Source organism: Phalangium opilio, unplaced genomic scaffold, assembly GCF_054372755.1.
Source record: "Phalangium opilio isolate 3A_F unplaced genomic scaffold, DU_Popi_V2 ptg000089l_1, whole genome shotgun sequence".
Taxonomy (NCBI): domain Eukaryota; kingdom Metazoa; phylum Arthropoda; class Arachnida; order Opiliones; family Phalangiidae; genus Phalangium; species Phalangium opilio.
The window spans coordinates 1,757,348-1,774,145 of record NW_028324194.1 but is presented as its reverse complement, the minus strand read 5'-3'; the positions used below and the strand labels follow the sequence as shown (position 1 = coordinate 1,774,145).

Genomic DNA, 16,798 nt, shown 5'->3' with positions numbered 1-16,798 from the left:
ATGGCGCACATTCACCCCGATTCGCATGGATCCGTCAGTTCGGAAGTTGAAATTTTCAACGTACCTCTAACCAACAGCAGTGTTTTGAGTGGAGAGTGGGTCGAATACAGCCCAATCTCTAACATTAACGAAAATTCCACCATCACGTTCTCCGTGTCCGGCAGTACCGACTCTTACTTGGACATGTCTAAGACCTTGACGCATTTTCAAGTTAGGATCGTTAATCCCGCCGATGGAACTACATTACCGGCTGCAACGGAAAATTTGGGACCTGTCAATCTGTTTCACCATAGTCTATTCAGCGAAGTACACCTTTCAATGCAGGAGAGATCCGTGACACCGTCACCGCAAAACTACCCTTACAAGGCCATGTTTCAAACGGCTGTAACATTTGGAGGACCGGCCAAAACTAGTTTTCTTACTAGTTTTTTGTTTTACAAAGACACGGCCGGTAAATTTGACGTCTTTGCCGAGAACGAGGGTTTTAAGGTGAGGGCGGCTTTCGCTAAAAGTGGCACGATCGATATGATCGGAACTGTACACTTGGATTTGTGTCAACAATCATGTTACATTCCTAATATGACGGATCTTAAATTCAAGTTTGTTAAAAGTCCAAACGAACTTTGCATACATGCGGAAGGCGCGGTTAAATGGAAAGTATTTTACGAGATGGCATCTCTCTATGTACGTAAAGCAAAATTACCCTCGGAAGTGCTTATAGCCCACGCCAAATGCCTCGAAGTGGCAACTATGAAATACCCCATTATTTTTGTATTAATAGCGGTACAAAAATATGTGTTAGAGATAATTTATTCATGGTACAACTACCTAAAAGGGTACTTTTCGCTCTGGTAGACCAGAATGCTTATTTGGGTGAATACAAAAAGTCGCCCTTTAATTTTAAACATTTTGATTTAAATCATATTGCCTTGTATCTGGACGGGGCTAGCGTCCCTCATAAACCCCTCACTCCGAACTTTGCTCGCGGTCAATATATTAGGTCTTATACGAATCTCTTTACCCACACCTCTCAATGGTTATTGGACGAGGGGAACTATATTTCGCGGGATGAATACCCTAATGGAAATTGTATATTTGCTTTTGATTTGAGTCCCGACCTCGGCTATTCGTCCTCCCAATTTCAATTGATAAGAAACGGTAACTTGCGTCTGGAATTAAAATTCGCTAAAGACTTGCCCCAGACCGTCACGGTTTTGTATTACTCTGAGTTTCAGAATTTGGTAGAAATTGATAAGAATAGGACTGTTATTTACGATTACAACTAAATAGATACTAGACAATTAACTAGAATTATGCGAAGTGATAAATTCACCAAGGGGTTATTTCGCGGAGTTTTCGCTGCAGATACTTTACCGAAAACCGTAAAGACTTTCCCCTCTCTGTATATTGTAAACACTGGATTATCAAATACCGACGGAGAACATTGGAAGGTTATCTATTTTTCTCGAAACCGGAACACAGAGTTCTTTGACAGTTTCGGAAACCCTCCTGACATGTTTAAATTTAACAATTTCGTTGAAAGAAATAGCGTGACTGTAACTTTTAATTCGAAACAACTTCAAGGCAATAAAAGTAGGACTTGGGGAGGTTTTTGTGTATTTTCGCTCTATATAGGTGTAGGGGTATTAAAATTAGAGATATAAGCTCTAGATTTGGAAAAGATAAGTGTTTAAATGATAAGATGACATCGGAATTTATGTATAAAAAGTTTTCAATAAAATTTTATTTTTAAAATTTGTTCTTTGATTTTCACATAAATAAAAATAAAAAAATAAATAAATAAATTAATAAAAAAATATTTTAAATCGTGCGCGCCGCGTGTTGATTCGCCCCCATATTCGCGCCGCGTGTTGATTCGCCCCCGTATTCGCGCCGCGCCGGCAGCCTCCCCTCCTCCTACGGCTAAATTCTGTAGTGGCCGTGGGCATACGTTGACACCCCGTCGATGATAAACCTCTAATCATCGCACGGGTTAAGGCAAAGTTTCATTTGCCCCACGGTGTAAAGTTCGTGCTTGTTACTAGTGATGCGCTTCATTTCAGCCATCGTTAATTGTCTATTTAATAAGCACTCTTTATAATTAATTAAGCGTAGCTTATTTTTGACCACGCGTCGGCATATCCCCTTCGCGGTTTTCTTTTCCCCTTTGGCGGACAGGAGAGCGTACATTTTCGGCCGTAGCCCACAAAAATCCGAAATTGGAACGCCATTCAATTCGTCCTTGAATTTACCCAACACCTTCTTGTTTTCATTGCTGAAGAAGCGATGGTTTTTGGGGTGTCCCGAAAAGTCGTACATGTCGCTCCTCTCGGAAAAGTCCTGGTAGAAGTCGGGGGTCTCAATGTGGTATGTCAACGAGTCCGTGTCCGTGAACAACAACTTGGCTCGGTCTCCGTATTGCTCCCTGATTTCGTCATAATGAAACTTCCCCAGTAACACGAGTGTTCCGCGTTCGAGTCGGTTCGAGGTAGATTCGTCGGTTTATAGTCTAGTCGGTAGTTACAACTAAATTCCGACTCTTATCCAACTTCAGTTGCCAACTCCGCTTTGCAGTCGGCCGTTAGAACAATAAAATAGTGTTGGCTGATAGTTGTATTTTAAGTCGGTTAATGTAATGAAGGATTAGGTCGGCTGCTCGACTCGTTACCAACTAACATGCGTTTCTATCAAATAAAAGATAACAATAAGGGTCTAAAGGTCGACATATCCGACGGCCTACCGATCACACTGAACATTTCAGAATTCGTTGTAATGAAGATTCTTCCGCGTTTGAGTCGGTTCGAGGTAGATTCTTCGCTTTATGGCCTAGTCAGCACTTACGACTAAAGTCCGACTCTTATCCAACTTCAGATACCAGCTCCGCTTTGAAGTCGGACGTGAGAACAAACAAATAGAGTTGGCTGATAGATACATTTTAAGTCGGCTGGTGTATGGAAGGACTAGGTCGGCTGCTCAACGCCATACCAACTAACATGGGTTTTTATCAAATTTACAACAAGGGTCGAGAGTTCGACATATCCGACTACCTACCGATCAATACTAAACATTCCAAATTTCGTTATTTTAAGCATAAGAAAATAATATATAGCTACCTATAAGTATGAAACTCTCCATTTAAGCCATGTAAACAGCATTTTCTTCCATTGCAATTTGTAAAAAGTTTCTAATGCCACCTATTAAGAGCTTTTGGCGTTAAAAAGTTGAAATATTTGTTTAGAAAATTTTCAAATTTTATATCGTAATTAAATATTTAAAAGTCTTGAAATTATTATTATGATAATTATAACTGATTAAGTACATTGCAAAATTATCATAATAAATTAATAGATGGCGCTTACTCTGGTACGAGGTAAGGAGTATCTTGTGTCTCTACTTGCGAGGCGATATTTCCCCGGCCCATCGTGCCTTTCGCGGGCACCTTAGGTGGCGGCGATGGTTTTGCCCCCCTTTTACTCGTAGTACCGAAACTTCTCCCACGGGGCGTTAAAGCGTAAGCGCGCCAAATTTGGGAGCAAATGCTGTAGAATGAAAATGTACTACGTTTCATACTTATAGGGAGCTATATATTATTTTCTTATGTTTTAAGACAAATCAAAGATACTTGGATTTGTATTACAAACAAAACATAAAATCAAATTTTAGAATCAACAATTTAGTGTAATATGTTTATTCACCTTGATATAAATATAAATCTCTCGTTTTATGTATCATTTTAAAGTAACATTAAAGAAAATGTTACGGTTTACGGCCTATTTTGGCTTTCCCTACATAAGCCTTTAAAACCGTTTCCACTGTTAACTCATTGCTACTTCGTTTTTATCAGAGATAACTGCAGTGTACACTAACGTTAAGTGCAGTCATTCATGACTATCTCCACTTTTCGTAAACCGACCAAGGTGCGGAATTCGGTCCAATGGGACCTCCCTTCTTTGGTTTCGGTTGAAAGGGATTTCTGTCTAATGGGAGGGAATCTTTAGAGACACTTCGCATTACCTACAGTAAAAGATCTCTAAACCGACCTTTAAAAAATTCTACAGCCGACCATAAACAAGTCGTAAATCCGACCATAAACTAGTCGTAAATCCGTCCATGAACATGTCGTAAAGCCGACCCTAAACAAGCCATAAAGCCGACCCTAAACAAGCCATAAAGCCGACCCTAAACAAGCCATAAAGCCGACCCTAAACAAACCATAAAGCCGACCACAAAAAAGCCATAAATCCGACAAATAACAGTCGATAAAGCCGACCGCAATTAGATTAATAATCCGACCATAACCAGATAACAAAGCCAACTTCTTGTTTGATAATGTAAGAGCTGGCCACGCATGCTTTTAAGAGTCGGTTAAAGTGCTGGCAAAATTTCTATCCCGACCTCATTTAGGAAATCCCGAAACTTTTCCGTGCACGTTTGAAAAGGTTGGAAAACCGCCGGACCAACCCATTTTCGGGTAGGTCATTTCGACTGTCAAAAGGAAAGTCTACCGACCATTTTGCGGCAGTATAGAGCAGTGTTAGTTGAATCTCGAGCCGACTCCGTTGGCCCAACGTCGATTTTGCTACTGGGGTTGTACATCAACAGTTTTGATAGGTCGAGAACTGTGAAGCCGGTGTAGATTGGACGGTTGAGCGTTAGGGTCTTCTGGACTCGGTGAATGCCAACCAAATCGTTCTTGAAAACGGTGAATCTTTCGAAGGCAGGGGAACTTGACATCTTGATGGCGCGTTCGGGCGTGTTGACGAGGGTGAAATCAATCCGACTTCTGAGATTCTCCATGGTCTTACCTATAAAGAAATAAATAATAGTACATATTGTAAATTATTGTTATTACAGGTTAGGTTAGGTTTGGTTAATACGTACCGTAGACGCTGCTGTTCATTAGTTTGAAAAATGACATTTCAAACTCATTGGCTGCCGCTTTTCGCTTGTCAGTGTTGAAGTCGATGAAGAGTTTCAACCACGCCCCTTGCTTGAAAGTTAGGATTCGGTGAATTTTAGCAATGGTGAGACCTTTCGCCAGGTAGTACTTTAAGCTGCGGTAGTGCAACACGTATTTTTCCTTTCCATTCAACGACGGAACCAGCTTTGGACAGCTGTCCTTCTCTTTAAGTCCCAGTTCCCGAAGTTGGTCCTTGGAATACGGCGAAAGTTCATCGGTGGTTATGACCCGTTTTTCGGGTGCTAGAGGGTAGCAATTATGCGCGTCATGTAGATGTTGCGGGTCCTCCAAGTCCACCTCTAGGATGTATCCGAAATCGCTGTCATCCGGATGGTTCAGAATTACTTCCTGGGTGAAGTCGAGGCAAGGCCGAATTCACTTGAAGTCCCCCATTGGCAAGTAATCACACATCACCGTACCATACAGATTGTTGCAATCTGGTGAGAGAGAGAGAGAGATAGAAAATAAATATATGTTAGATTATAAATAAGACGCTAGTTGACTTAGTCTTACCTAGGTACGTAATGTAACTGCTGGGTTTTTCGTTGTCGAAGGATTCCGGCAGATCCTTATTATTAGCCTGCGCTAATCTGTGGCTAATCATCGACACGCCCCCTCGTATCCCCTTCTCTATAAAGAGATGCATGTCGGGGTCAACTAAGAGGTCCAGTTTCACCTTAGTCATAGCTAAAGCGCTCTCCCACGCAAAGCCGGGACCGGTAAAGGCATACGCACAATCCAATTTATAGTAATCCAGGCACATTTCCCTGAAGTTTTGGAAAATGTCAGCAAGGAGTACAACGTCTGATGTCACATACAAATCGTGATAACCGCGTAGTGGAAGAAAAATAGATATTTTTAAACCAAACAAACCCAACCTAACCTAAATCTAAGACCAAATGACATTTTAAAAAACGTAACCGGAATTAATAAAGATGAGACATTAAACTTACCGAGATTCTCGATTTTAAATTTATCCCAGACATTTTGGGCGTGTTCGTAATCTTCCGCGGAAATATTCTCATCCGTCAGGCTGTTGTAGAATTCTTCTTGGGTTGGGAGGCTCCTTTCGTCAAATTTCTGGACGTTGTCCATATAATTATATGGATAAACTTGCTTCCTTAGCAAAAGTTGAACCTCTTCAGGTGTATAAAGTTCTTTCATACATCCAAACTTATCTATCCCACCGTTGGATAAGTTTTTCGCTAGTTCCTCAAGGGATGCTGGCATAAAACGCACAGTGTCCAAAAACCGTAGATTCCCTAAACTGAACGAAATGTATGTTTCCGAATTTGAGGGTATACACTTAATGTTTTCGTCCTTCACGAGTCCGATTTTTTCCATAACTAAATGGGCGTCATATCGCGATAAGTTGTGTAGAAACACGAGGATGAATTTGGGCGTCATCAGTTTCAAATTGCAGACGTTGTGGGCAGCTCCCCGATAGGCTCCGCTCGAATGATCGTGGTCGCGTACTTTAACATTGTTAGCCGTAAATTCCCCACCACAAATGTAGCACACTCTTGCCGAAATGAAGTCAGCGACGTCCCTGGGCGATAAATCCATAAGGGCATTATCTTTCAGTTTTTCGGAGAGAGCTTCCTGTTCAACTGGGAGACTTTGAAGGAATTTATCGGCGGCATCTTCTACACGGTACGTGACGGGCTTAGAAGGTTTCCCATCAGGGCCCACGACCACGTAGCTAAAACCCACAGGCGATGTGGCTTATTAAACGTGTTGTCGAAGATAGGTTGGAATCAGGCATGCAGGTGGCAATCTTTGGTAGTATTGCCTCGAAATCCGCAAAAATGACGTACTTCAACTGAAAAATAGTTTAAATATATATATATATAAATTAGGGGATTTTTAATAACTTGATTAGTTTGATTTACAGAGCCTATAAACCAATATATTATGATAGTAAAATGCAATTAATATCTCACCTTTTCACGCCATCCGTAATTTTTGAACTCCAACACGGGATCCTTCGTCGGCATAAGGATTTTTTGCGGTCCATGAACACCGCAGTCGATAATATGTTGGTCCCTCCGCGTTTCGGAATCGCGACCGGCAAAACGATGAAGGCAGTACCGACAATAATGAGTCGCGTGTTCGTATCCCGTAATGCTGCCTAAAATTCTACTTAAATTACGAATGAGGCAATAATGTCTGGTTTGCCCTTTCGTTAATAAAAGCAGGTCTATTTGTCGATTTTTCTCTACGCGATTTGTACTTATGTACCGTGGGAAGACCTCGTTTTCATAGCAGAATACGTTTATGGACAAGTTATTTTTTCGCTCAAACTTATCCATTTTATCAACGCTAAGTTCAAAGGGAAATGTGACCCCCGTTAAATTGAGTTCGTCCTCAAACTCGGTGTATTTCTGTACATGGGAGGGGTTTTCGTTAGCAGGGTGTAAATGGGCTAGGATTGATCACATAAATCATCGGTTATCATCATTTTTCACATTTACCACAGCCTTTTTAACGGAGAGTTTCATGGGTAGTTCTATAAAAGTTCCTCCGACTAGTGGTAAATACGAAATGATGTTCACTTGGAGGAATAAAATCCTATCAAGTACCCAGCCACTGCCAGTGCTTTGAAACTCGTCGATTATGTTTAATTTCAAATATGCGGTTTATTTAAAAACTATATTAGTTAATAGGCTTCATCCCGAGTTCGACTAGAGCCTCTTAAACAAACATTTTGGACAGACAGCAGGAATTCCGATCGCATTTCCGCTTTGGCGCGAGATTTGAAAATATCAACTTAGGGATCAAGTGGAGAGATTTAAATAGAGTATTCGCAGTGCGATAGGCTTAGAATAGGTTAGGTTTGGTTTGGTTTTATTCCCGGGATTTAAATTACCCACGCAAAGGCTTAACAATTTCAAATTTCGTGTCAAAGTTTTGAAGAAAGTGTTTTTGAGTTTCCAGTTTTTCTTAAATAATTAAATAAATATAATTAATATTAATTATTTTCTTCGACAACTATTTAAGGTAGCGTGAGTTGCACCCAGTTGAGTCAATACAATTATTATAAATGGTATACATTAATTAGGATTAAGGTTTGAATTCGAGCGTATGCCGTCTGTCACCATTCCTAAAATAACGTAGTATATAAGAAGTTCACCTTCTAGTATATTACAACTGTAGTATATCCACCTAATCTTTGATTGCTTGCCTTATCAGCAAATGATTGGAGCCCGGGATTTTGAATATCACAACGAACTTTGGTCTTGATTGAAGTCAGATAAGACTTAACATTTTCAAAATTCCAGCCCAAATAAAAACAAAATGTCGTCGAGAAGAAACGATGACGTCAGAGAAAAAATAGCGTCCAGAAGAAACGATGACGTCAGAGAAAAAATAGCGTCGAGAAGAAACGATGACGTCAGAGAAAAAATAGCGTCGAGAAGAAACGATGACGTCAGAGAAAAACAAAGTGGTGTCTAGAAAAAAAATTGCGCCCAGAAAAAAAACAAAATGGCGCCCAGAAAGAAAATGGCGTCGATACCATCGATACCAACTGTTTCAGAACCGGTATATTCTACCTACTGATGCTCATAAATAGCTCGTCTCGTTGGCGTATAGGCGGTCAGCCTTCGCGGCCAAGGAATCGACCCACGCCATTATAAACGGGAATATCCCGTTCTTCTTTAACTCGGGTAAAATGTTTTCTTCTCCTTGTCACCTTGACAGAAATAGGGACGACATTTAGCATGATCGCCAAATACGTGTGCCGGTCCATTATGTAGGTCTTGACGTAAGTTAGCCACAGACGAATCGCCTTTTGAGTTGTGCGTGATTGCTCCCCGTGCGGCAGCTAAAAGTTTGTGTATTTTACCTCTCAACCTTTTTCTACCATTGCAAGGAAGCTTTGTGTTGAGGCTAATTTTGTGCAGTGCCTTAGTATAATTTTTAACCGCGTGGTTGGCACACTCCAGTTTTTGCACTTTGCGTCCGTAAGGCACTTTTTCGATTATTCGACACTGAACGCTGGAGTCACCATCAGCTATAAATTTTAGGAACCGAACACCGTGCATAGCCTCGCTACATTTAAATCCTTCAACTACGATGTCGGCTTCCATAGCTGAGGAAGACTTGTTCCAGTTTCGATAGCAAAGGTGTTCTTTAGGCGTCTCATTTCTGTTGGCAGATAACGCGCAGGCATAGCAATATTTATTACGTACGTCTAGAAACAGAAGCTTTTTCGTCGCACGTCCAATAATACAAGCTTTTCAAATTTTTAAATTATTAAATATGATGCGAGCATTACTCTTAATTGTAGTATTTTAATTATTACCACGCCAGACGCAGCGTTGTAGTTATGACCGTAACTTCTTTTGCCCCAACCACCATCAAGTTAAACCGTTATACATGGAACACCATCATCTCACCGTCTACGTGGTTTTGGGCAAGAGCTAGTTCTTTTTCGTCGTTCCCATCTTCGGTCATGGAACGAAGTAAAGATTCTTCCCAATACTTGGCAATTATACGAATGGTTTTTCAATTTAAATTTAACCAATGCGTGGAGTAAGAATTAGTACCTTTTCGAGGAAGCGTTCTTCACCAGAAAACTTATTCCAAGTCATGGATGGAATGTCCATTATTCCAAACCATTCGTCAAGTTGGGAGTATCCGTTACTAACTGAAAGAGTGGCCCACACGGCTTTTGAATTTATGTCAGTTTTCTTTCGGGTGGATATAGTTTTTTCATTCGGCGATTCGGATGTTTTTAAAAATCGTTTTTTACAAGTTCGGCATTCGAACACGAATGTGCTTTGAATGCCACGTCTCTTTTCTTCTACTAAATCAAAGTACCCCAGAGTGCAAGTCAATCGATGATCGAAATTTAGCTTGAGACACCAATTTTAAAAATAATCTATTTCAACTATTCTATATCCTTTATAACTGGTAGTTGTCGAGATCATTATTTTCCGGTCTAAAAGATTTAATTAGTTTTACAGGCCTTGCCTACATTTAAATTTATTTTAATTACTTACGATGAAATTTCTATTCTCCTCCTCGCCAAGCTTTTCGCTGATGATTTTGGCTTGCTATGAATTCTTGATGAATTTTGACCGACGGAACAGATCGCGTCAGAATTATCTAAATCATCACTATTCACTGAACACGACACGCAATCAGAAATCGTTTTGCAACAGTTGTAACATGTCTGTGTCAATGTGTACACGAAATGTATTGGGGAAATGATTTTGTTTTTACTAGAAAGTTGGGGGTCAAGCGGTTCTTCGAGTTCTAATTGTTTTCTCTCGGCGAAAAGTTTTCTATGCGTTTTAGCGCGTTTAGTTTTAGCCTTCTTTTTTCTAAGAGCTCCTTTGCTATTACCCATTCATATGTTTTAGCGAAAACGTTTTTCGAAAATAAACAGACAAGCCATGCAGTTCGTTTCAAAAATAATAGTGAGCCTCTGAGCTTGAAAAGAAGTAGGTCTATCTATAGATATTCGTATTTCACCCCGTTGTCTTGAACATATTTCGACGAAAAAAATTCAGAAACTGCATAGGGTGTTATAATACGGTGGAGTGATATATAATGTGAAACCCCATAGAATTGGTATACATGGCTATAGACGGCAATAGCTTTTACGACCCGTCGATGAATCTTTGTTGTGCCGCGGACCCATTAGACTGGGGGTGTTAAGGGGTGTCATAATTCGTAACAGAGGCCGACGGAAGCCACTGATTTTGAAACTACCCCCCTTTATTTTTTTCTTGACGTTATTTTTGGGTCAGCGACGTTTTTTTGATAACGGCGAACGCCTGAACTTCTTTTAATTAAGGGGGAAAAGATCATACAACTTGAAACCTTATTTCCTTTCAGTGGGAAAGAAAGTGCGTAACAGAGTTAACTTTAACTTTTCAAAGAAAAGGTCTTTGGTATCATTGCGCTGACAGGCAACATCAGTTCTTGAATAGAATTTGTATTACTTTGGAGTTAACTCAATAAGTTTTTAACTTAATTTTTTTTTGAAAATGATATATAAGGAACAAAAGCATTTTCTATGGGATACGAGGTTCTCAAGAGGATCGGAAGAAAAAATAATGTTCTACGGACAAAAAAGAAAAACAAAACACCTCGAATTAGAATTAAATGCCTGTTAAGTTCATAAGTTTTAACGCTAGACATCTATAACTTTCAGAGGCCCTAGCTCAAACGATATTTCAAATTAAGACACTTTCCCTGTTGAAATAGGATTACTTCTGTAGGAGATGTTTCCAACGGCAACTTTTCAAGTTTGTACACTTTATAATTAATTTATAAAACAACTAACCCATTAAATCGCGAGTCGATTGTTTTATACGAAAGACACAATTGTTTTCTTCATTGGGTAAAATTCTTATAGCTTTTTATAACGATCATCGACATGAAAATATGTTTTCGGTTAAAGTGGTTTTTGAGTGAATTTTCAACCAGCTTGTTTATTTATTCTCAGAAGGGGCCTTATCTAAGAGAGCGACCGCTCTCCTAGATTTCCAGTAAAAGTTTGATATCGGTTAATTTACTAAAACGGCCATCACAAGCGATTAAAAGCACAGCGACAAAAAGCCCTGCTAAAAAATTTGTATTCAATGGAAGAATAATAGTTTAATTTGTTTAATTCAAAGAAAGGATTAAGAATTAGGTTTTATAGAAAAACATAAGAATAAATTTTTTTCCACATACTCGGGTATCCAATAAAAAACCTGCTCACCAAAAAACTCGCTTAATAAAAACGCATCACTGAAATCTTAAATTTTCATTATATAAAGTGCTGAAAAAGAGTTTAGTTTTAAAGGGTATGGGAATTTACAATTTCATATCATATTTTAGCACGAAAGTGGTATTATATTACACTTTCAAGTCTCTACTTTCAAAATATAAAGTTTTTAATATAATTGAACCAAGGTTTCTATTTTTAAAATCCATTGGAAAATCACGAAAACTCAGTTTCGATATATAAATCTTTTTGTCTTGTCAGCTTGTTCGGTTGGATTATGACATCACTATGACGTTGAGGAAAAAAGCGCGGGAAACCTATACGCGTCTCGAGCTCTGTCCATGCTTTGGCTGCGTTCAGTAACGCTCAACGGAGGCTCCGTTGAATGCGCATTCGCCACTGAACGATTTTCGGAACTTCCGGTTTGACGACACGATTGCAAGCGAAGAGGCATCGAAGTCATCGGCTGTCAGAGCCGATTAATTCGTTGAGCAACGCATTTGTGACGTAGCAAGAATGAAGGAAACTTATCTCCCTGAACAATTTCGAGAAGTTAATTTGATGGATAATTTCGGAATTATTTATAAAAACGGTGTAGAAGTGACAGAATTCGAATGAATAGTGTCTGTTAGTTATTAGGGGTGTGCAAATAGCACTTTTTGGGTATCGAACCGGTTATCGAATACTAAAAACTTTTCCTTATCAAATAACGAATCGAATAGTTTATTTCAAATCGAATAACGAATAGTTGGGCCTTGGTAAATTTTTTACTAACCGATTAATCGCGAATATTTAAGCCTAGTATTCGCGAATAGTTAACCCTAATACTCGCGAATACTAGGCTTAACTATTCGCGATTAACCAGGTGGCAATCCCAATATTCGCGAATAGTTAATACAAAGTAAGGAGAAAAACATTTAGAAGCTCTTAAGTTTCAAAATACCTCTCCTCATTGGTGGTCAAGTGTTTCTTAAAATTTTCCTAGGCACTTGCTGGTAGTTTTTGATGGAGAAGTCTGTCTCTTAGATTCCCTTAAACTGTCCTGTGGGGGGCTGGGGGCCCGGAACTAAAGCCTTGCCTTGGGCCCAAAAAATTGTTAATCCGTCGCGAATATCTGAGGGGCTCGTAATCAGCTAGTTTTCAAAAATTGAGAAAATAAAAACCAAAAAATATATTTCCCCCTCTTTCTCTACCGAAACATTGTTGTATTAGAGATAATATCCTGTAGATGTTATTTTTTATTGTTTTTATTTTTATATCGATCTGTTTAATGTTTTTTAATGTTCTCATTCAGTATATAAAATCAGTTGAATTCATGTTTAATTACGCAGTATGTTTCCGGCATTTAGTTGAATAAAGTTGAATCAGTTCTTGTTTAAACTTAGTGGTTAATTATTTTGGCATGACCCAGTAACAACAACAGGTTATAGGCCCAGTACGCTCCCACCGCGCATTAGAAATAGGTTAGAAGTCGTGAGTTAGCCAGTACGTGTCAAGATCAATTTCAAGGATGGCTGGAAGTCACCAAGTACGGATTGAAACACTGACGAAAGAAAATTACGATACCTGGAGGATGCAAGTAGAAGCTTTACTTAACAAGAACGACTTATGGGAATATGTCGAAGGGAAAATCACTAGACCAACTCTTATACCTGGAGCGGAAGGAAACTCTCAGTTGGTTAAAGACTGGGATAGGAATGACCGGAAAGCGAAATCGGATTTGATTCTGGCTATCAGTCCGTCAGAACTGAAACAGGTGAAGAATTGCGTCACTTCTCGGGACGTGTGGACAAAACTTGAATCTATATATCAATCAAGAGGACCGGCTCGCAAGGCAACTCTGCTGAAAAAGCTTACCCTGAAGAAAATGCAAGAGGGTGAAAATGTCCAGGAACATATGAAGGAGTTTTTCGAAACTGTGGACAAGCTGGCGGATATGCAACTGGTAATTAACCAAGAATTACTCGCCATAATGCTGTTATATAGTTTGCCGGAATCATTCGAGAATTTTCGATGTGCTATTGAAACCCGAGACACATTGCCGGATCCTGAAGCCCTGAAGGTTAAGATTCTTGAGGAAGCGAACGCTCGAATCTCAAAAACGGAGGGTCCAGTTCATAATGCGATGACAAGTAGCAGCCATCAACCACGAATGAAGTCCGTAACGGGTAGAATCAGAAGCCCGCGAGAAGGTAAAAGCACTTTCAAGTATAAATGTCATGGGTGCAGGAAACCAGGGCATAAGGTTGCCATCTGTCCAGAAAGAAGAAATGGAACTACTTACCGGGCTAGTACAGTAGAAGAAGCCATGATGGTAGAAAGCGAAAATGATGACCGGGCCCTAGATGACTGGTGTCTGGACAGCGGAGCCACGTCTCATATGTCCTCGAAGAAAGAAAATTTCCAGTCCTATCACGAAGTTACTAAGAAACTGAACCTGGCAAATATGGGATCCACGAAAATAGCGGGCATAGGCGATATCAAAGTATCCGGAACAACTGGAATTAGCGAAAAGGTCATGCGACTGGAACGAGCTCTTCATGTACCGGATCTGCGAACAAACCTCATGTCCGTCTCAAAGATTACAGATAGGGGCCATGAAGTAATATTCAAGAAAACCAGTGCTTGTATCCGGAAATCCGACGGAGAAGTTATAGCTGTTGCGGTCCGAGTTGGAGACCTCTATTTCCTGAGAAAACCAGATGACGAGAGCCATGCAGTACAAGTGGAAATTTCACCAAAGACCACCATCGAAGACTGGCATTTTCGTTTGGGTCACCTAAATGAAAGGACTCTAAAGGATATGTGTCGAAGAAATCTGGCATATGGGATTAATCTTAAGAAGGATGAAAATCTCGGCGTTTGTGAAATTTGCATAAAAGGGAAACAGTCGAAGATGCCTTTTCCGAAATCCGGTGAAGATCGTACCTCAGCCTTATTGGAAATAGTACATTCGGACGTATGCGGACCTATGCGAATTTCCTCATTGAGCGGAGCAAGATATTTTGTACTTTTCATTGACGACTATTCCCGGTGGAGTGAAGTAAACTTCCTAAAGCGCAAAACAGAAGTGCTGGAGGTCTTCAGAGATTTCAAGCAACGAGCAGAGTTACAAACTGGGAAGAAAATTAAAGTCCTGCAGTCTGACAACGGTTCAGAGTATTGCAATCAGAATTTTGATCAGTACTTGAGAGAGAATGGAATCACCAGAAGGCTGACAGTACCGCATACTCCTGAGCAAAATGGGGTATCTGAGAGAATGAACCGGAGTCTACTGGACACGGCAAGATGCATGCTGATTCAGTCTAACCTTGCTCCGTCTTTTTGGGCTGAGGCCATATCAACTGCGAATTATGTCCGGAACCGCTGTCCTTCTCGAAGCATAAAGGGAGAAATACCCTATTCCAGATGGACGGGAAAGAAACCATCACTTCTTCATACAAAGATTTTTGGAGTAAAGGCGCTCATGCTAGACGAAGACGTTAAAAGGGGAAAACTCGACGCCAAAAGCAAGGAATGCATCTTCATTGGCTATTCGCTTGAATCAAAGGCTTACCGACTATGGATTCCGGCCGAGAGGAAGATTGTCCGAAGTAGAAATGTAAAATTCCTGGAGAAGTTCGATACTCAAGGCAGCTATGAAGAATTTTGTACCCCGGAAGTTTGCTCAAAGTACGACGGACTGAACCATAAAGAAATTCAACTCCCGTTCCTACGTTCATCCGATAAACGTTCGGAAACGTTAGCAGAAACCCCAGACATCAATAAGGATCAGAAAGAACTCGTGGTTCCAGCTCCATTAAAGATGAAGAAAGGCCCCGGAAAGCCCACGCTTCTTAAAACCGGACTCCCTGGAAGACCAAGGAAGGTTTACAAGATGATCCCAGTCAATAAAACGGAGGAACCGGAAGAGGAAGCAGAAGTGGAAGCAGAAACGGAAGAACCTGATGAATCGGCGAGGTTACTGGCTCCATCAAATCCTATAACTATGAAAGATGTTTTGGCCTCTCCATACTCACGGGACTGGAAGGACGCAATTAATGCAGAATTTATCTCGCAAATCAAGTGCAACACATGGGAAATCGTTGAACGTCCAGAGCACCAAAACATTCTGGGAAACCGACTCATTTTTCGAACGAAATACAATTCACATGGCGACGTTGAACGAAGGAAGGCTCGTCTAGTTGCGAAAGGTTTTGCCCAAAGGCCCGGAATTGATTATCATGAGACCTTTGCACCTGTCGTCCGTTCAAGCTCGATCAGACTTCTAATGGCCTTATCGGTTGAAAAAGGATTATTGGTTCACCAGATGGATGTAGTCACCGCCTACCTCCATGGCGAAATTGAAGAAGAGATTTACATGGAAATCCCGGAAGGCCTAGAGGAATCTCTGCAAGACATATCGCATTCGCTCAAGGAAAGTGAGACAGTCGCCCTTACATCAAGAAAATGGATCCAGGATCTAAAAACAAAAGGTTGCAAAGTGTGTCGCCTCAAGAAACCCCTGTATGGACTTAAGCAGTCTGGTCATCAGTGGTATAAGAAGCTACACCAGAAGCTGACAGAAATTGGAATGAAACCTCTGAAAAGCGATCCATGCGTCTATTTTTCGAGAGTGTCCAAGGAAATCATGATTATTGCCATCTATGTGGATGATCTCATTCTCTTCTCAAATGTTTTGACCTGGATGAAGGACATTAAGCTTGGATTGGGAAATTGCTTCGAAATGAAAGACATGGGTCCAATTCACTTTTGCCTGGGGATGGAGTTCCATCAAAACGTCGAAGAACACACCATTACAATCTCTCAGAAGAAATATGGAGAGTCTGTACTAGAGCGTTTTGGTATGCTGGAATCAAAGGCCATAGCCACACCCATGGATGCCAACGTGAAATTGCAGAGACCTGAATCCCCTTCTCTAGAGGAGATGAGCAGTATCCCGTATCAGTCGTTGGTTGGATCACTTATGTATTTGGCCATATCAACTCGTCCAGACATTTCATACGCCGTCAGCGCTCTCAGTCAATTCAATACAAGCTATGACGAACAACACTGGATAGCCGGAAAAAGGGTGCTAAGATACTTGAAGGGAACGATTGATCATGGACTTATTT

At 40.4% G+C, this 16,798-nt stretch overlaps 2 protein-coding genes across 2 annotated transcripts; one reads left to right on the top strand and one right to left on the bottom strand.

Moving 5' to 3' along the window:
• Window positions 1-1,286, top strand: LOC149646270 (uncharacterized protein F54H12.2-like). The gene is made up of 2 exons (XM_089849564.1): window positions 1-599; window positions 782-1,286. The coding sequence occupies exons 1-2, from the start codon at window positions 1-3 to the stop codon at window positions 1,284-1,286; spliced, it is 1,104 nt and encodes a 367-aa protein (XP_089705690.1).
• Window positions 1,287-1,977: 691 nt separating this feature from the next.
• Window positions 1,978-7,461, bottom strand: LOC149646269 (uncharacterized). Its single transcript, XM_089849563.1, has 11 exons — window positions 7,435-7,461; window positions 6,904-7,344; window positions 6,853-6,857; window positions 5,914-6,662; window positions 5,844-5,849; window positions 5,474-5,764; window positions 5,340-5,397; window positions 4,882-5,279; window positions 4,510-4,805; window positions 3,914-4,014; window positions 1,978-2,425 (listed from the first exon to the last, which is right to left on the bottom strand). Exons 1-11 carry the CDS (start codon window positions 7,459-7,461, stop codon window positions 1,978-1,980), a joined length of 2,820 nt encoding a protein of 939 aa, XP_089705689.1.
• Between the last annotated feature and the right edge of the window lie 9,337 nt (window positions 7,462-16,798).

Excerpts from the sequence above, each read along its gene's own strand:
- LOC149646269 (XM_089849563.1), bottom strand. The coding sequence starts at position 7,461 with ATGAAACTCTCCGTTAAAAAGGCTGTG. Across the intron at positions 5,280-5,339 it reads TTGCCAATGGGGGACTTCAA|CGATTTCGGATACATCCTAG; the intron begins GTGAATTCGGCC and ends TCCGGATGACAG. Across the intron at positions 4,015-4,509 it reads CTCTATACTGCCGCAAAATG|GTAATGCGAAGTGTCTCTAA; the intron begins GTCGGTAGACTT and ends CTTTTACTGTAG.
- LOC149646270 (XM_089849564.1), top strand. The coding sequence starts at position 1 with ATGGCGCACATTCACCCCGATTCGCATGGATCCGTCAGTTCGGAAGTT. Across the intron at positions 600-781 it reads ATGACGGATCTTAAATTCAA|CGGTACAAAAATATGTGTTA; the intron begins GTTTGTTAAAAG and ends TTGTATTAATAG.